The sequence below is a fragment of the Dendrobates tinctorius genome, unplaced genomic scaffold (genome assembly GCF_039654945.1).
Source record: "Dendrobates tinctorius isolate UK_male_01 unplaced genomic scaffold, ASM3965494v1 ptg000181l, whole genome shotgun sequence".
Classification (NCBI taxonomy): Eukaryota; Metazoa; Chordata; class Amphibia; order Anura; family Dendrobatidae; genus Dendrobates; species Dendrobates tinctorius.
In genome coordinates, this window is record NW_027361848.1 from 3,098,058 (window position 1) to 3,119,695 (window position 21,638).

Here is a 21,638-nt window from a genome sequence, read left to right on the forward strand (position 1 = left end):
TGTTAGCTTCAATCAGAAAGTGCCGTTGAACCGATATTTTTCTAAAAAACTCATTTAGATCAAGATAAAGGTTAAAAGTGTTTAAAGGTGCATCAGTGCAAAATGATAACCCCCATTCAAGGAGTGATATTTCAGAGTCATAGAGTATGTGATATGATAGGTTAAAGATATACCTATATATTTTTCTTTTCCGCCTCATAGGTCAATATTGATTTTTTTTTTTTTTTTTATAATTTTTGGGTTTGGTATTAGACTTATAGTTTTTCCACTCCCTCTACATCCTCTCCTTTTCTTTTCCTTTTTATTTTTGATGAGTGGCCTGGAGCCACCTGAAAAAAATGGGTGATCTCATTTTTTTTATTTAGATTCTTCCCCAATGTAACCGATGAGGTAGATGGATCCTGAGTTAACAGAGGGGATTTCAGTGGAAGGGAGATTGTATTGATACAGGGAAGGTCCACCAGATTGTTAACCAGTAACCTCTACTGTCTCGACAATCGGTAGTGGGGGAATAGATGTGCCTAAAGTTGATGGAAGGGCAAAAAAAGATACAGAATTGGTGGATGATTGGGAAGAGAGAAAGTCATCATGAAAGGTAAGCTGAGAGATTCCTCCAAGATCATCAATCAAGGGCCCTTGTTCATTGTTGTTCCTTGACAAGTCCCTCTCTTGTCAACGCGACCCCACGAAACGCTGACGAGCGACTCCCCCACAGCTGGACTCCGTTCTCCTGGGCTACCCCACCTGATTGAATGATCTCCTTGATACTCCTAACAGTGTTATGCATGCGCTCCTGCTGACCGGGTTTCATCCAACTTTGCACCTCCCTTCCTCGTCTGAGGCACCTGTCTGGAGCTGCATTACATCACCCAAAGCTGCGCTTGGCTGGCGCTCCCCTGTGACCATCTTACCTTGTCTGCACAACCTCAAACAGTCACACTCCAAACTCCACTATGGTGAAGACCAAAGAGCTGTCGAAAGACACCAGAAACAAAATTGTAGCCCTGCACCAGGCTGGGAAGACTGAATCCCCACTGTACCTCTTAATTCATGACAATATCCTGCTGGCCTTAGAAGCCGCTGATTGACATTGCATGCTTTTATTTAGTCTGTGATCTACAAGTGCATTCAGATCCTTCTCTACAAGTGACTCTTAGTTTTCCTCCCCCTAGAACAGATTTGTGCAAAGTGCGAACCTTGGCTACTCTAGTGTGGAACATGAACACAACAGCAAAAGGGCTGGATACAGTGGTTTCCTGCACCACACGGTGGCCCCCTGCCCATAGTCTCACTTTCACCGATATCTGCATTCTCAGGAATCCGATACGGGTGAATACAATTATGGATTCTCAAATGTGTGCAACAAAGTGGTCAGCGGGTGTAATTATTTTGTCAAAGTGTTTAGGCTGTGCAAATTCAGTATACAGTTTACAGAGCAGAGCAGTGCAACAAAGGAAGCAGAGCGATGCGAGTACTTCTTTTAAAATTTTATTTATTGGTCAGTATTTGTTTTGGGGAAATGTAGCAGCCACAATACCATGCGAGGGGGTGATAGCGACATTTTACTGTGTAAGAGGGTGGTGGGGACGTCATACTGTGTGGAGTAAGCTGTTGATCAAGGTATATCTGTACTTCGTAAACACACTTAAAGCTGAATAACCAATGAAATATGATTTATACACTTTACGAAAAACAGTAAATTATAAGGTTTTGAATAGCTGCCATATTTATAACTGCTGTAAACTCCTCCTACTCAAACAGCCCCAGTAGCCAGTGAGCACTAATTTGTATTTTTTTTATTTTTTTTTACAGACTCTAGTGACCTCTGCAGCTTTTAACTGCCAAAAGTTATCCCACACGATTTATACACTTAAAATACAGTTTTGTAATTCTTGGCCTTTCTAATTAGGGTCGTCATCAGGACATTACTGTCCCTACTGCTGTATTGGGCCAGGCCCCCCTCTTGTGCTTCTGCTCGCCGGGGCTCCCGGGTATAATAATATAGCCTGTGAGCCTTCCTTGGAGTGCCATGGGCACAGCTGCGCAGCTCCAACGCAGTCCCTCCACCTGTTCTGTGACGCGGCAGCATGTGTGTACACCGCTCACCAGGAGGATACCAAAAGTGGAGCTGCAGGGGATCATATGAGAAGTATGAATTATTTTTTTTTATTTTATTTTTTATAAAATAAATTAAATGGTGGGGGGGGAGCAAATGACTTTGGATTGAGGATGGGGGACAGAAAGTAATGGATTGAGAGTGGGAGAGCACAAATAATGATGAATTGGGGGTGGGAAACAGCAAATGATTAGTTGAGAGCGGTGGAAGGCAAAATGATGCTGTATTGAGAATTAGGGAGACCAAATGATGATGAATTAAGAGTGGGGAGAAAGAGGACATGACAAAATTAATTGGGGCAGAGGGGAGCACGTAAATACACTGTTCAAATACACTGTTCAAAAAAAATAAAGGAAACACTTAAACAACACAATGTCACTCCAAGTCAACCACACTTCTGTGAAATCAACCTATCCAGTTATGAAGCAACTTCTTAATTTCTCATGCTGATGTGCAAATGGAACAAACAGGTAGAAATTAGCAAGACAATCCCTATAAAAGGAGTGGTTCTGCAGGTGGTGATCACAGACAATTTCTCACATCTCATCTTTTTTTTGGCTGCGGTTTAGGTCACTTATGCATTTTGTCATTTATTTCACCCCTAGAGGTACTTTATAGTTGCATGAGGAGAAGCAGTGCCAGAGCCCTGCAAAATGACATCCAGCAGGCCACTAACATCCATGTGTCTACTCCAACTGTCAGAAACAGACTCCATGAGGATTGTATGAGGCATCCAAAAGTGGGTGTTGAGCTTAAAGAATAACACAGTGCAGGGTGATTGGCACATTCGGCCATGGCGCCCTGTGATCTTCAAGCATGCGAGCAGGTTCACACTGAGAACAGGTGACAGAATCTGGAGACGTTGTGGAGAACGTTCTGCTGCCTGCAACATCCTCCAGCATAAACGATTTGGCAGTGGGTCAGTAATGGCGTGGGGAGGCATTTCTTCGGAGAGCTGCGCAGCCCTCATGTGCTAGCCAAAGGTACACTGGCTGCCAGTAGGTACCTTGATGAGGATATGAAAGAATCCCAGTGTATCAAATACATTGATACCAAAAAAACAAAAATCAAATTGCACAATTATAGATCGCTCATATAAAACGTAACTTGAACGAGTCTCTCACCCCAGCAGTACAACACGTCCAGCCACAGGTCAAGCGCTATTCCTCTGCACCACCGGTGGCCGTCCTTAAAAGCGCGTTCACCTTCCCTGTGACACACATGTCTCCCTGCCAGGACATACCATTTGGATAATCACAGCACCCACTTGTGGACATTCAAGCCTGACTCAAACACAGGATAGTTTCCTGAACATATTACAGTGCAAATTTCTGGACACCCATTCCATTTATTGGATATACCGGTCCCTGTATAACTAAGATGTCAATCCCGTGGATCTAGTGATTTCCTACATGAATGGTGTCCTTTCATCCTCAGTAGCTGCTGCCTCTCAGACGTCTGTTTCTCCACATTATTCATAAATATACCCAGCTCCTCTCAGGTACCCGTCTTGGCACTCATTCCAGTCGGATATCACCTTTTATGTGGTGTTGCACACCAAGTAGCACCGACCACGAATTTCACACACGGACTTTCCATCACCGCCCTTGGAACCTCACTAGGCTCACTTGAACCTTATCTCAGGATTCGCTATTTTCAGTGTTTATTTAGTTATCGACTTTTTGTCTAAACTATACATGATGTTCATATCTTTATCATCAGCATCCTGTTGCTCTGATATTTGTTATATACCGTATCCATTTGTTTACTAATTATAATGCCTTGTCTTTTGTAAACTCATTCCAGTTAAAACCAACTGTGAAAAAATTCTGCTTCTGATGAAGGTCAATTGTATGACCGAAAACGTTTAAAGGAATGTACTCAACTGGATGCCTTTTACAATAAAGGAACTGTCAAATCAATTTTTTCTTTGAGTGCCAAGTTTTTGTACTACATTACCAACGACCTTGTTAGTGACTCAGAAGGGAGACACATAGGCGTGGATTTGCGTTGATTAGAGGTCTGAATCGTCAGAGTAGCTGCTATGTGACAGGGTCCCAACGACCGCTGACATCGTTACAAAGGTTGCTGTGGGTCACCGTATCGTTGCTGTGTCGTTGGGAAGATTCTGACTGTTTGGCATCTCACCAGCGACCGCATAGTGACACAGCAACGATCCCTACCAGGTCGTATCGTTGTCGGGATCGCTGTAGCGTCGCCGAGTGTAACTGGGGCTTTAGCAAAACTATAATGTCGAGCACAAGTTTTGCTGTAAGACAATCAGCTATCAAAGCTTTGTTCGGAGTCTACATTGATATCGCTATATTTACAGAGATAACAGAACTTGAACAACATACAGAGAGAACTGATGAGGATACATGCTCTGAAACCTGCAGGACTGGCGATTTGCTAGATGTCTAAGGGTATGTGCACACATAGTTTTTTGTCTCTGCGGATTTTGTAGAGAAAACCGCAGGAAATCCGCAGGACAAAGTGCTGCAGTTTTTCTGCGGTATATCTGCGTTTTTTCTGCGGTTTTGCCCTGCGGTTTACACCTCATAATGGATGAGGTGTAAAACTGCAGCGTTTCTGCACCAAACAATTGACATGCTGCGTTTTGAAAACCGTGCGGAAAAAAACGCAGCATGTGCACAGCTTTTTTTTATTTCCATAGGAAATAAAGGTGCTGTACAACGCAGCAAAATCTGCTGCGTTTCTGCAGAGCCAAAAACACTGCGGAAACGCAGCAGAAACCGCAAAGTGTGCACATACCCTAACAGCAGCCCTTCAGAAGCTGAGAGGGAAGGGGAGGGAGGATACCCCTCTCCAGGGTCTACCCAAGCTACCATTCCTGCCCGAAAATACTTTTTTTTTTTTTTTTTACAGCACCCACTGAACGCAGCTGTGAAAGGGAGAAAAAAGTGTAATTTCACAAACTTACCCAGATTTACTCCTTTGTCCTCTAACCATCTGTCCAGCATCTGAAGATCTTTTACTCAGAGACTGATCATGACTTGGATCCACAAATTTAAACACATGTGATGACCCGAACTGCACTTTCACCCCACTGTGTAGCATTGTGGTTTCAGAGATGCGCTGACCATCAACATAAGTATCCGCATCAACACTTCTTGGAGTAACAGTCACTATGCCATCCATATTTGTAAGGTCACAGTGATGAGGCTGTATGCCAGGTCCAAACAACTATTAAAAACAAAAAAGACAATTACCACAATTTAAACATGATATAGATGCGGTCACTGTGATTAAAGAAAGAATAGTTCTTTAAGCAGTAATATTTTGCTCTAAATACATTTTCATTATTATTAATAAAAAAATAAAATAACCTTTGACTTACTAAAAGAGGCAAAAATAAATCAAAACGGAAATGAAAATGATAAGCCTTTTCAAGCAAGCACTCCCATGATTTTTTTTAATTAAATGTGTGCTTATGTGTATGGTGTGTAGTGTGAGTGTATACTCACCTACTGCTGCCTTCTCCTGCTAATTATACCTATTTTTCAATTCACGTCATTTCAATCCAGATGCACAACATTCAGGGCCGGCGTTAGGGGCAGGCAGACTAGGCATTTGCCAACCCCCCCTCCCCCCAGGGGACCCAGCCAGTGGCACACACCACGTGAACACTATGGGGCCCAAGAGTCAGATATATCATAGATGCTGATACAGTTGAAAGCAATGATTAAGGAGAGTCATGTGCCGCTCCCTCTCCCATCATTCTCCTTCTGCCTCTGACGTAGCGGGTGCGAGAGAACGTCACTTCATTGCACATGATGCTGCTGGGGAAGTATTGTGTGTATGTGTATATACATCTATCTCTCCATCAGCGAGTATGTGGTGGCCATAATACTGCAAGACTGTGGGGCTGCATTATACTTTACGAGGACTATGGGGAATGCATTATGCCATAGGGAGGATATAGGCTGTGCATTATACTATTGTCACGGGGCAGTAGTGGGAAAACATGGGACGAGGAACCTGGGCTCCTGAACTGCCCCCCTCAGGCTAAAGGGGTGCCCTGACTTTCCTTAACTTGGGGGTACACTTGATGGTTGTGAGGCCCAAGTCACCGACATGTCCCTATCTCCCGTTTAGCCCTGAGCTAAACCCCCAACCCGCTCCCCAGGAGGTGAGACAGGGAAAAAAGTGAACTGCACCAAAAACCAAAGGAAAGATAAAACAGACACCTCGGGGTTAAATCAACTAAAAAAACAAAACTTAGCTTTATCTGCTGCAATGCACCGAGCAGCAGAGTAAGGCACCAGATCAGCATTCAGCAGAAGCACCACTGCTCTCAGCCAGCTCCTGTCTTGACCACAGTTGGTATCCAAAAGGAAGTGCATCACCAACCCCAGCAGATGCCTCAGGTGACCTTTTAAAGGAAGGTGGGAGTGGTCCCAACTTGCATCAGAAAACTCAACTAGCAATGCAATTACACCAGCGGCCACCAGGGAAAAAAAACTGATATTAACCCCCGATGGTCTGTCAGGAAAAAAGTTTATATAAGAGAATCCAGAATCTGACACAGACACAAAAATGGATCGTGACAACTATATGGAGAACTATGGGGAGTGTATTATATTGTATGGAGGAATATAGGGTGCACCAGGGCTGTGGAGTCGGAGTCGGAGTCGTGGAGTCGGAGTTAGTTTTGGTCGGAGTCGGTAGAAATGTACCGACTCCAGTTTTAAAAAAAAATGTATTAATATTTCATAATTGAACTTTCATATGAATTTTATAAATGTTACTCAAATATATATGTTCTATCAAACTATGAACAACAGTGATAAGCAGTTCTGCTGGAGATAGAGACATTTCTTACTTCTTGTGTGTCACTGTTCTCCACTGCCCTTATCTAATCTTATACTTGGTTAACCTCATGCTGCCCCAACCCCCCTACTTACAATGTATGAAACTGAAAGTGAAAATGTGTTGCAAATTCTTAGTAGTAAAGCTCCTCCTCTAGACTAGATCATACTAGGTGTGCGTCTTCCAAGCATCTCACAGCTGCCTGCTACTCAGAAGAGGAAGACTGTAAGAAGTATTATCCTTTCAACAAACTTTGCATCAGTTAACTGTGAGTACATGAGGAATAATAACAGTATTACTGACCACTATATCAGTTGTACGACCTGGCAATAATTTTGTACAATTGTTTTTAGGAAAAACAATTGTCATTTGGATTGTGAATGCAGAATTAAAAACCTGAGAATGTCAAAGAAGCATCACATTAAATCAGCTGTATTTGAACATTTCACCATCACTCAAGATAGAAAACATTATGTCTGTCAGTGTATGACAAATGATCCAGACGAAAACAAATGCTGTGAAGCCAAGATGAGTGCATATTCAGGCAAAGATAAAAATGCTCCTACCAGAGCTTCTAATCTAAAGAGACATTTACAGCGCTTTCATCCAGAAGTACTGAAAGCAGTGGATGAGAAAGACTGCATCCAAACCAATGAACCAGTGCCCAGCTCTTCCAGCCAAACAAAGGAGCAGAGAACTTTGCAGCCATCAGTTGCAAGATATTTTGTCAGTGACAAAGTTACTGTGACAATGACAGTAGATACATTTAAAAAACAGATCATAGAGCTTGTTGTAAAGGATAGTGTGCCTATTTCATTATTTTCACGACCAGCTTTTATGTGTCTGAATGGGGAAATGGCCCGCAAGCTTGGTGTTTCTCTGGAGAGAGTATTAGAAAATTAGTAATCGAAGAAGCTTTTAAACAAAAGGAAGAACTTAAAAAAACTCTCAAGGGACGCTTTCTGTTTCTTAAAATGGATGCCTGCACACGTCACAGAGTGAACTATTTTGCCATCAATGTTCGATTTGTTTGTGACAAAAATGAAATAGTTACCAAGACATTGGCAGTAAAAGACACCAAAGCTCATCACACCAGTGAGTTTCTCCAGGTCTTGGTGGAAAAGGTTCTGCAAGACTATGAACTTAAAAAAGAGCAAGTTCTTTCTGTCGTAACTGACAATGCTTCAAATATGATAAGTACTATTAAGCTAATGAATGAGAGTAATGATGGTGACCAGCAGCTAGAAGAACATTCTGGGTCCACAGACACAGAAATGTTTGAAATAGAGGAACACCGTATTGTAACTGAGAAGCAAACTGAAGTTGCTTCAGATGAACAGCAACATGATAGTTTAGATGATCTTGTTGAAACTGTGTCAATATGTTCTTTCATTCATCACATGCGCTGTGTTGTGCATACGCTACAGCTGGCTATAAGAGACAGTCTGCAAGAAGGACATGCTGCTGCACTGATTGGCAAGGTGAGAAAATTGGCTACTGTTGCCAGAACCCCTAAAGTTGACTCAATTTTGAAGAGACGTGCTGGAAAAGGGGCAATTATTGATCAAGCCACACGATGGGGCAGTACTTACTTAATGATTCAGCGCTTGGTTGAACTGAAAACCTTTCTTGTAGACATGGCTAACCCTCAACTGACGCTAAATGAAAGTCAGTGGAATCAGGTGACTGAGCTGGAAAAATTGCTAGAGCACCCATTTACAGTGACTAAAAAATTACAAGCAGAGGACTTAACTCCAGGTATTTTCTTAAAGGAGTGGAAGAACCTGATGTTTCGCCTGTCCCAAAGAGGAGGGTTAATTGCAAGTGGCATTGCTACATCAATGAAACGGAGAGAGGAGCTACTATTACAAAATAACATTCTTTTGGCAGCTGTTTATGTAGACCCAATGCATCGGATTCTTCTAGATGATCAACAGCTAAGTAAAGGAAAAGAAGCTCTGTTTGAAATAGCAGTAAGGATGAAAGGGTTGCAGAACAGTCAGGAGGAACAAGAAGAATTTGGTCGTCCTGCCACATCTTCACCCTCAACCATCAACTGATGAAGAATTTAATTTTGAAAAATATTTGGATCACAAGGACCGTGCAAAGCGTTCCCGCATAGAAGAGTCATCCCCATCAAGGAACACAGCCAGTACATTTCAGCAGAATTTTTCATGTGCACTAAAAGAAATTGAGAAATTTGACCGTTCATCAAAAATAACAGTGCAACAAGCGATTCCTCTGTATCCTGACATTGTCAGAGATGTTGCCCGAGTGGTTACTGCTTTGCCACCAACACAAGTTAGTGTAGAGAGGTTGTTCTCTGCTCTCAAAATAATTAGATCAGATTTGAGGGCATCCATGAAGGAGGATCTGACAGAGGCAACACTTTTTCTGAGGACAAATTTATAGATTTCTTCTTATTAACTGCATAAAAGTGTTTATTGCATATTTACTTACAGTTTAGAAAAGTTTATAAAAGTTATTTGCTATATTCTAATTGTATTCTAATAAATGTAGTTTTTGCTCTAAGTGGTCTGATTACTTATATGATGGTGAGAAACTGAATAAGCACGATGTTTAATATTTTACAACATTAAATTTGTTGTTATGAATTGGCCATTTATGAAGGAGTCGGAGTCGGAGCCGGAGTCGGAGCCGGAGTCGGAGCCTGATAAAATCCAGGAGTCGGAGTCGCAACTGTGGCTTACCGACTCCACAGCCCTGGGGTGCATTATACTGTATGGAGGACAATGGGGTGTATTATACTATATGGAAGACTATTGGGAGTGTATTATTCTATATGGAGTGCTATTGGGCACATTATACTATATGGAGGACTATGGGGTGTATTATACTAAACAAGCAAAATGCTGCCTATTCATCGTGTGATTGGATTGTTTAAGCCGGAAGAAAAATCATTGTTCTCAGCTGCACATCACCCGGTGAAAACTGCTGATAACATGATATCATATGTGGACAAATTAGTATATTAGTGATTGCTCTGTCCCCATGACTGTTCTTCAGCAAGTGTAAAGAGGCCCGGAAACAAGCATTGGACGACTTCAATATTATCGAACACACTCGGTTAGCGGCCTGAACTCTGTGAACACAACCAAAATGTTTCTGCGTGATGGTGCAATGTGTTAGCATTTGGGGCCCCACTTAAAACTTTTGCCCAGGGCCTTACTTTGTATAAGGTTAAGGTAACAATAGGCGTTTTTGCTGCCTTTTTTAATGCTTTTTTATGCTAATTTTCAGCTGCATTTTACAGTACCAGCAAAGCCTATAAGATTTCAGAAATCTCATACACACTGGGTTTTTGTCATCAGTATTTTGTGCTTTGCATGTTTTTTTGGACATAGAGCATGTCAATTCTTTCAGCATTTTTCACTGAATGGGTGTTGAAAAAACGCAAAAGAATTGCAGGTATGTTTTGCTGCGTTTTTTGTGTTAAAACCTGATTCTATGGAATAGGACTTTTTCCCAACACTAAACTTTATCAGCATGCACAAGAGAGAAATCTAGCATGCCAAAGCTGCCGCAAAAAACGCAAGAAAAACATGCGGTTTTTTTCTACAGCTTCTTTCCCACCAAGAGATGAGGTATTGCTGCAGACAAAAAAAAACAAACACTGAAAAGACATCTAATGTGAACTAACCATAAAACAAGCCCCAAGTGTATTCACAACATAAAGGTATGTGCACACTACATCTTTTTTTAGGCAGATTACTCCCACAATCAGCCTGAAACAATGCGAGAAGAGCAACCCCATAGAACAAATATAAAGCACAGTGATGTCAAAACGACATTGCTGTGCACCTGTCTTATGTCACATATTTGAAAAGGGATTTGTCAACAGGTTTTCGCTATGTAATCTGACAAAAGCATGAGGTAGGGGTTAAAACACTGAATTCAATGATGGGTCATTTATTAAACTGTGTGCTATTGTATACTGGAAGTGACAGTTTTATCAATAGATTATCATTGCCAGGTCTGATGTGCACTGGACTGGTCCGTTCCACCCCTCCTGTGATAAGTAGCTCACTGTCTATAGACAACGTCTATAGAAAGTCTGGTGGAGGCGATGTCATCTTTCTTAGCTTTGCTTCATGCTACATCAGAACTGCTGCAAAACATTTTTTGGTCCAAGGCCACATTTACATACTGAACTAATCTCTAGGGCTGCAATTTTTTTTTTTTTTTAAGGTGTACATACATGAATACATCACCAGAATCAAGTTTTCAGTTTTTGGGAAGTTTCTGCTACAAAAAATATCAGTATGAATACACACGAACTTGTACTGAGTTTTGGCAACAGAAACTCACCAATCCTCCACAATCTCAAATCTTGAAGATTTTTCAATTTTAACATAGCCATGAAGCACAATATGGATAGCTACTTGCACAAGATCAGAACCAATATCCGCACATGTATGCAACGCCAGAACCACCATCAGCACATGAATGCAGCATCAGAACCACCATCAGTAAATGAATGCAGTCAGAAACAAAGTCAGTACATGAATGCAGTGTCAGAAACACCATTAGTAAATGTATATAGCACCAATCTTAGTACAGCAATCAAATGTAACATCAGGTCAGCCTCATATATACGGTAATTGTATTGCTGGAAGCTACAATTCCAAGTATGTCCTCAACAGTAGTAAGGAGATGCTGGAAGTTGTTACCAGCCATCATCAGACTGCTGACCATACAGGAACCATATACCTTATAGGTGACATCTTCTCTTGTTCCCATCCCTTTTGTCCCCATATAGTACAGACGACATAAGATTTTATACCCAGAGTTAGTCTCTGCAGACTTCCCTCTTCTCAGTCTTCAGCAACACATCCTGACATGGTGCCCTTAGACATAAAACAATATTATGTTGCTCTCAGATTCGTAGTAAGAACCTGATCAGAGATTCCCTTAACCCCATAAGGACATTGCAATTTTTTTTTCAATCCACTTATTCCAAAAGCCATAACTTTTTTATTTTTCCATCAACAGCCATGAGAGGACTTGTTTTTGTGGTCCAAGTTGTGCTTTTGAATGATTCAAACCATCCATTTTATCATGTAATATACTGGAAAGCACGAAAACATTTCAAGTGTGTCGAATTGGCCAAAAAAAAATGGGATTTTCATTTATAGCGTTTATTTTCCGTTAAAACCTGGCCACATTATTGTCCAAGTCAGTACAATTGCTGTCATACCAAACAAGCATATTTTTTGTTTTATTTAGGTGGTGAAAAAAAAAACTGTCTCATCTCAGGGTAGATATGATGTTTTAATAAACGTTACATTTTTCTTTTGTGTTGTTGAGGAGGCCAAAAACCTACAATTCTCACATTTTGTTTTTTTTTTTCTCCTCACACAATTCACCATTTACCGATTGAATACATTTATTTTATATTTTGATATATCTTACTTTTACGAATGCAGCTACATCAACCATGTATTTTATTTTTGTTTATTCTTAATTTTAATGGGGGAGAATGGGGTAAGATTTAATTTCAACCTGCGATCATTTGATCACTTGAGCCATAAACAGTAATGCTACAGAACTGCTGTACATAACAAAAATCACGGTCGCCTATGAACGCCTTTCACAGAAATGCAGTTATGACAGGCACATAGGTCTTCAGTAGATCCCCCTGGCAGTCATGGCAACCCAAGCAGTGCCCCACTGATTAGGAGATTGTTGTTTTTTTGTGACATATTGTACTTCATGATAGTGGTAATATTTATTCGATATGACTTGGGCTTATTTGTGGAAAAAGTAGAAATTTTTATGCCATTAACCCCTTCACCCCCAAGGATGGTTTGCACGTTCATGACAGGGCCAATTTTTACAATTCTGACCACTGTACCTTTATGAGGTCATAACTCTGGAACGCTTCCATGGATCCCGGTGATTCTGACATTGTTTTCTCGTGACATATTGTACTTCATGATAGTGGTAAAATTTCATTCAAATAACTTGCGTTTATTTGTGAGAAAAATGGAAATTTGGCGATAATTTTGAAAATTTCGCAATTTTCCAACTTTGAATTTTTATGCCCTTAAATCACAGAGATACTACACACAAAAAACTTGATAACTAACATTTCCCACATGTTTATTTTACATCAGCACAATTTTGGAACCAAAATTTTTTTTTGTTAGGAAGTTATAAGGGTTAAAATTAACCAGCGATTTCTCATTTTTACAACACCATTTTATTTTTAGGACCACATCACATTTGAAGCCACTTTCAGGGGTCTATATGATAGAAAATACCCAAAAGTGACACCATTCTAAAAACTGCACCCCTTAAGGTGCTCAAAACCACATTCAAGAAGTTTATTAACCCTTCAGGTGCTTCACAGGAATTTTTTTGAATATTTAAAAAAAAATGAACATCTAACTTTCACAAAAAAAATACTTCAGGTTCAATTTTTTTTATTTTACCAAGGGTAACAGGAGAAATTGGACTGCAAAAGTTATTGTGCAATTTGTCCTGAGTACGCTGATACCTGATATGTGGGGGGGAACGACTGTTTCCGCGCATGGCAGAGCTCAGAATGGAAGGAGCGCCGTTTGACTTTTTCAATGCAAAATTGTCTGGAATTCAGATCGGACGCCATGTCACGTTTGGAGAGTTCCTGATGTACCTAAACAGTGGAAACCCCCTACAAGTGGCCCCATTTTGGAAACTAGACCCCTCAAGGAACTTATCTAGATATGTGGTGAGAACTTTGAAACCGCAAGGGCTTTACAGAAGTTTATAACGTACAGCGGTACAATTAAAAAATCATATTTTTTCCACAAAAATGATCTTTTCACCCCAATTTTTATTTTCCCAAGGGTAACAGGACCCTAAAAGTTATTGTGCAATTTGTCCTGAGTAGGCTGATACCCCACATGTGGGGGTAAACCAATATTTGGGCGCATGGCAGAGCTCGGAAGGGAAGCAGCGCCATTTGACGTTTTTGGCTGGAATTGAGATCGGACATCATGTCGCGATTGGAAAACCCCTGATGTACCAAAACAGTGGAAACCCCCCACAAATGACACCATTTTGGAAACTAGACCCCCTAAGGAACTTATCTAGATGTGTGGTGAGAACTTTGAACCCCCAAGGGCTTCACAGAAGTTTATAACATACAGCCGTACAATTAAAAAATCATATTTTTTCCACAAAAATGATCTTTTCACCCTCAATTCTTATTTTTCCAAGGGTAAAAGGACCCTAAAAGTTATTGTGCAATTTGTCCTGAGTACGCTGATACCCCACATGTGGGGGGTAAACCACTATTTGGGCGCATGGCAGAGCTCGGAAGGGAAGCAGCGCCATTTGACGTTTTTGGCTGGAATTGAGATCGGACAACATGTCGCGATTGGAAAACCCCTGATGTACCTAAACAGTGGAAACTCCCCACAAGTGATGCCATTTTGAAAACTAGACCCTCTAAGGAACTTATCTAGATGTGAGGTGAGCACTTTGAACCCCCAAAGGCTTCACAGAAGTCTATAATGCCAGGGCATGAAAATAAAAAAATCTTATTTTTTCCACAAACATGATCAATTAGTCCCCAATTTTTTTATTTTCCCAAGGGTAACAGGAGAAATTGAACCCCAAAAGTTGTTGTCCAATATGTCCTGAGTACGCTGACACCCCATATGTGGGAGAAAACTACTGTATGGACTCACGTCAGGGCTCGGAAGGGAAGTAGTGACGTTTTGGAATGCAGACTTTGATGGAATGGTCTGCGGGTGTCATGTTGCCTTTGGAGAGCCCCTGATGTACCTAAACTATTGAAACTCCCCACAAGTGACCCCATTTTGGACACTAGACCACCCACGGAACTTATCTAGATGTGTGGTGAGCACTTTGAACCCCCAAGTGCTTCACAGAAGTTTATAACGCTCGGACGTGAAAATAACAAAATCATTTTTTTCCACAAAAATGATATTTTTGCCCCCAATTTTTTATTTTCCTAAGGGTAACAGGAGAAATTGGACCCCAAAAATTGTTTTGCAATTTGACCTGAGTAGGCTGATACCCTACATGTGGGGGTAAAACACTGTTTGGGCGCATGGCAGAGCTTGGAAGGGAAGGAGCACCATTTGACTTTTTCAACTCAGAATTGGCTGGAATTGAGATCAGACGCCATGTTGCATTTGGAGAGCCCCTGATGTGCCTAAACAGTGGAAACCCCCAATTCTAACTCCAGCCCGAACCCCAACACACCCCTAACCCTAATCTCAGCCCTAACCCTAGCCCTAACCCTAGCCCTAACCCTAACCCAACCCTAACCCTAACCTAACCCTACCCTAACCCTAGCACTAACCCTAATGGAAAAATGGAAATAAATACATTTTTCTAATTTTATTATTTTTCCCTAACTAAGGGGGTGATAACGGGGGGTTTGATTTACTATTTATGGCGGTTTTTATATTTGGCAGCTGTCGCACGCTAAAAGACGCTTTTTATTGTAAAATTAGTTTTTGCATCACCACATATTGAGAGCTATAATTTTTCCGTATTTTGACCCACCGAGTCATGTGAGGTCTTATTTTTTGCGGGACGAGTTGACGTTTTTATTGGTACCATTTTCGGGCACGTGACATTTTTTGATCGCTTTTCATTCCGATTTTTGGGACGCAGAATGAACAAAAACCAGCGTTTCATGAATTTCTTTTGCGGGGGGTGCGTTTACACCGTTCCGCGTGCGGTAAAATTGATAAAAGTGGCTTTATTCTTCGGGTCAGTACGGTTACAGCGATACCTCATTTAGGTCGTTTATTTATGTTTTGTCGGTTTTATGCAATGAAAACTATTTTATATAAAAAATAATTATTTTTGCATCGCTTTATTCTGCGAGCTATAACTTTATTTTTTCGCTGATGATGCTGTATGGCGGCTCGTTTTTTGCGGGACAAGATGACGTTTTCAGCAGTACCACGGATATTTATATGCGTCTTTTTGATCTCGCGTTATTACACTTTTTGTTTGGCGGTATGATAAATCATTATTTTTTGCTTTGTTTTTTATTTTTTAAGGGGTTCGCTAAAGGGGTTAACTAATGGGAAAGTTTTATAGGGCGGGTCGTTACGGACGCGGCGATACCTAATATGTGTACTTTTATTGTTTGTTTTTTTTTATTTCCAAAAAATGGATTTATTTGGGGGAATATTTTTTTTTTTTCTAATTTATTTGGCGATTTTTGTAAATTTATTTTAACACTTTTTTTATTTTTTTTAAACTTTACTAAATAGTCCCAGGTGGGACATCACTGTCCTGTGACAGATCGCTGATCTGTCACATCACAGATCACTGTGACAGATCAGCGATCTGTCACAGGCAGTGCAGAAGGCTTCCTCATGCCTGCGCTTTGCAGGCACTGAGGAAGCCAGCTTCCTGCAGACCCCCGAAGGCCCCCGTCGCCCTCTTGGATTCGGGGGCCTGCAGGAAAGGAGCCCCCCGCAGCAGCGCTGCACATTGCGCTGCCGTGGGGGCTCAGGGAAGCACGGAGGGAGCCCCCTCCCTGCCGATGCTTCCCATTAACCCCCGGTACACCGCGATCATGTTTGAACGCGGTGTGCAAGGGGTTAACTTTATATCAGCACAATTTTTTAAACAATTTTCTTATATGAAGTTATAAAGATTAAAAATTGATCAGCAATTTCTCATTCTTCTAACTAAATTTACAAAACCATTTTTTTTTTTTTTTTTTAGGGACCACCTCACAATTGAAGTGACTTTGAGGGGTCTATATCAAGAAAATACCCAACTGTGACACCATTCTATAAACTGCACTCCTCAAGGTGCTCAAAACCAGATTCAAGAAGTGTATTAACCATTCAGGTGCTTCACAGGAATTAATGGAATATGTAAGGAAAAAAATGAACATTTAGGCTATGGGCCCACGTAGCGTTTTAAAAGGCACAACGAAAACCGGACTCCTTCCCAGAAATCGCGCGTTTTTTTCCCGCGCGATTCTGTTCGCGATTTTGCAGCGATTTTCTCAAGCACTTTCCAAGCGATTTGAAGCATCGCTTGGAAAGTGATTGACAGGTTGGTCACACTCGTCAAACATAGTGTTTGACAAGTGTGAGCAGCTTTTTACTATTGAGGCCGCCTATGCGGCCTCAATAGTAAAGGATAAAATGTTAAAAATGATAAAAAAAAAAATAAAAAAAAAAATCGGGCTATATTTACCTTCCGACGTCCCGCGCTGCATTCCCGGGCCACAGCGTTCCCAGTAATGCCTTGCGAGACCTGTGATGACGTTGGTCTCGCGTTACTATAGCGATCTCGCGAGACCGCTAGAGTCACGCGAGACTACATCATCACAGGACCTTGCCGCAAGGCATTACTGGGAACGCTGCGACCCAGGAATGCAGCGCGGGACGTCGGAAGGTAAATATAGCCCGATTTTTTATTTTTTATTCTTTTTTTTACAGGGGTATGGTACCCAGGGCCTGGAGGACAGTCTCGTCTTCTCCACACCGTGGGTACCAACCGCACATGAGACGCTTAACTTCCCGCATGGTGGGCATAGCCACATGCGGGAAGTAAGCGATTCTCATGCATTCCTATGGGTGCGGAATCGCGGCAATTCTTTGCGATTCCGCACAAAAGAATGATCATGCTGCGATTTTTTCCGCGATGCGATTCCGCCGCGGAAAAAAGCGCAGCATTAGCACAGCATGTGCGGAATGCCATAGGAATGCATGGGGTGCGTCATGTACAAGATTTTTAAACGTTTTTGCGCCGAAAATCGTGGCAAAAATGCTTAAAAATCGCATCGTGGGCACACAGCCTTAACTTTTTGTCACAAAATTTTACTTTAGACCCACATATATTTTTTTAATTTTCACAAAGGTAATATGAAAAAATGCACTCCCTAAGGGTATGTGCACACGTTGCGGATTCGTCAGCGGATCCACAGCAGATTTGGCCCTGCGGATCCGCAGCAGTTTTCCATGGGATGCACAGTTCCATGTTATCTTATGGAAAACAAAAACCGCTGTGCACATACTGTGGAAAAATCCGCGCAGAAACGTAGCGGTTTATTTTCCGCAGCATGTCAATTCTTTATGTGTATTCCATAGTGTTTTTACACCTATTCCATTATGGGAATCCGCAGGTGTAAAAACGCAGGCGAAATCCGCACTAAATCCGCAGGACAGGAAATCCGTAGTAAATCCGCATGTAAAACGCAAGCATCTTGATCTGTGGATTCTGCGCGGAAAAATCCTCAGACGAATCCGCAACGTGTGCACATATCCTTATTTGTTGTGCAATTTTTCCTGAGCATGCAGACACCCCATATCTGGGGGAAAACCACTGTTTAGGTGCACGATAGGGCTCGGAAGGAAAGGAGCGCCATTTGACTTTTTAAACGTAACAATTACTGGAATAATTAGCGGAAGCAAGGTCGCTTTTGGAGAGCCCCTGATGTGCCTAAACAATGGAAACACCCCACAAGTAGTAGCATTTTGGAATCTAGACCCCCTCAAGGAATTTAGCTAGGTGTGAATTAAGCACCTTGAACCCACAGTTGCTTCACAGAATTTAAAATGATGGTCTGTGAAAATGAAAAATATATTTTTTCCCAAAAAAAGGGTTTAGCCGCAATTTTTCTTCATTTTCACAAGGATAGCAGGAGATAATGGAACCCAAAATTTGTTGTGCAATTTCTGCCGAGTACTCAAGCACCTCATATGTGATCAAAAACTAATTTTGAGGCACAATGTAAAATTCAAAAGGGAAGATCCGCCATATTGCAGTTCAGATTTTGCTGGATTGGTTTGAGGGTGCCATGTCATATTGGCAGTGCCAATGAGGTGCCAGAACAGCAGAACTCCCCCTCCCCCCAAAAAGAAACCCTATTATACAAACTGCACATCTCAATGAATTCATCTAGGGGTACAGTGATCATACAGTGATCATATTTACATCACAGGTGGGTCACAGAATTATATACCATTGGGCAGTGAAGAAGAAAAAAATAATTACATGTTTACCACCATAATTTTGTTTTAGCCCCAGATTTTACTTTTTCACACTGGGTAATGGGTAAAAACAGCACCAAAACACCTAGGGGTGAAACTGACTGCCAGTTTAGACTCCCTTTATGCAGCCAATTATCCTCACATGCTCCGCAAACTCCGTCTACTACTTCAGTCATGGGAGAACCTACATCTCTCCTGGCTCGGCTGGGTACGAGCACTAAAGATGACCATTCTCCCCAAATTACTTTACTTATTTCGTGTCTTGCCAGTCCCTGTCCCTTCACACTACCTCAAAATAGCCCAACGATTAGTGGATGCTTTTGTTTGGAGAGGTGGCCTCCCCAGGGTTAATAGAGCTACCCTCTACCGTCACCGTTTGAAAGGAGGCTTGGGAGTTCCCAATCTTTCTAAATATTACCATGCAGCCCAATTGGGTCAACTGACCCTATATCATGCCTACTCCGAACCCCCACTGTGGCTATCTCTAGAGGCCCCTGAATTTCACTCAGGCACCCTCGACACACTACTATGGATTCTCCCAGCCCAGCGAAAACACATCTCTAATCCTATTATAACGCAGTCTCTTAGGATTTGGGACTCGTTGAAATATTCCTTGCAGCTAATCTCACCATTTTTACCCCTCACCCCCCTTTGGGGCAATCTCCAGTTTCCCCCAGGCATGGAATCCCTTAGGAACTTTCGTTTATGGGTCGCTGCAGGGATAACCAGAGTCAACCATCTTTTTAACGTTGACTGGATTATTCCATTCTCGGTCCTAAGTGAAAAATATAATTTCCCCCCTGGAGAGGTATTTCGCTATCTACAAATTAAAAACTTTGTCAACTCATTACTAAAAAATTCTACTCCTCCCTACTCCTTTACTCCCTTCGAACAAAAATGCCGTCAAAATCCACATGCTCCAGGTACTATATCTCTCCTCTACTCACATATCAACTCCTCCTCTCATAGACGCTGCTTAAAATACACTTCTCGCTGGGAGTCCGACATTGGTTCCACCTTGACAGATTCGGAGTGGTCCCAAATTTGGTCCTCCTCTACTGGAGGAATATTAACCCCTTCCTGACATGAGATGTACTATCCCGTCCATGGGACCCGAGCCCCTATGCCCATGGACGGGATAGTACGTCTACCGCGAAAAGCGGCGTCCACGTGGTTATCACAGCTGAAACCAGGCACAATGTGTCAGGGGCGGTCACGGACCGCCCCCGACACGTTAACCCCTTGCACACCGCGATCAAACATGATCGCGGTGTACCGGGGGTTATAGGGAAGCATCGGCAGGGAGGGGGCTCCCTCCGTGCTTCCCTGAGCCCCCCACGGCAGCGCAATGTGCAGCGCTGCTGCCGGGGCTCCTTTCCTGCAGGCCCCCGAATTCAAGATGGCGACGGGGGCCTTCGGGGGCCTGCAGGAAGCTGGCTTCCTCAGTGCCTGCAAAGCGCAGGCATGAGGAAGCCTTGTGCACTGCCTGTGACAGATCGCTGATCTGTCACAGTGATCTGTGATGTGACAGATCAGCAATCTGTCACAGGACAGTGATGTCCCACCTGGGACTATTTAATAAATTAAAAAAAAAACAAAAAAAAGTGTTAAAATAAATTTAAAAAAAAAAATCGCCAAATAAATTAGAAAAAAAAAAAATATTCCCCCAAATAAATCCATTTTTTAGAAATAAAAAAAAAAATAAAAACAATAAAAGTACACATATTAGGTATCGCCGCGTCCGTAACAACCCGCCCTATAAAACTGTCCCATTAGTTAAACCCTTTAGCGAACCCGTTAAAAAATAAAAATAAAAAACGAAGCAAAAAATAATGATTTATTATCATACCGCCAAACAAAAAGTGTAATAACGCGCGATCAAAACGACGCATATAAATATCCATGGTACCGCTGAAAATGTCATCTTGTCCCGCAAAAAATGAGCCACCACACAGCATCATCCGCAAAAAAATAAAAAAGTTATAGCTCGCAGAATAAAGCGATGCAAAAATAATTATTTTTTAAATAAAATACTTTTCATTGCATAAAAGCGCCAAAACATAAAAAAAGACCTAAATGAGGTATCGCTGTAACCGTACTGACCCGAAGAATAAAACCGCTTTATCAATTTTATCGCACGCGGTACGGTGTAAACGCACCCCCCAAAAGAAATTCATGAAACGCTAGGGTTTTTGTTCATTCTGCGTCCCAAAAATCGGAATAAAAAGCGATCAAAAAATGTCACGTGCCCGAAAATGATACCAATAAAAACGTCAACTCGTCTCGCAAAAAATAAGACCTCACATGACTCGGTGGGTCAAAATACGAAAAAATTAGAGCTCTCAATATGTGGTGATGCAAAAACTATTTTTACAATAAAAAGCGTCTTTTAGCGTGTGACAGCCGCCAAACATAAAAACCGCCATAAATAGTAAATCAAACCCCCGTTATCACCCCCTTAGTTAGGGAAAAATAATAAAATAAAAAAAGTATTTATTTCCATTTTTCCATTAGGGTTAGGGCTAGGGTTAGGGCTAGGGTTAGGGCTAGGGTTAGGGCTGAGATTAGGGTTAGGGGTGTGTTGGGGTTCGGGTTGGAGTTAGAATTGGGGGTTTCCACTGTTTGGGCACATCAGGGGCTCTCCAAATGCAACATGGCGTCTGATCTCAATTCCAGCCAATTCT

The 21,638-nt window shown here is 41.7% G+C and overlaps 1 protein-coding gene across 21 annotated transcripts in view; it reads right to left on the minus strand.

Annotated features, from left to right (window-relative positions):
* AFDN (afadin, adherens junction formation factor) overlaps positions 1-21,638 on the minus strand; it is a 647,761-nt gene that overhangs the window by 380,708 nt on the left and 245,415 nt on the right. For all 21 annotated transcript variants that reach the window (XM_073551829.1, XM_073551831.1, XM_073551836.1 and 18 more), the window contains one exon: positions 5,058-5,320. In XM_073551829.1, coding sequence (XP_073407930.1) covers positions 5,058-5,320 — 263 coding nt within the window. The remainder of the gene's footprint in view (positions 1-5,057; positions 5,321-21,638) is intronic.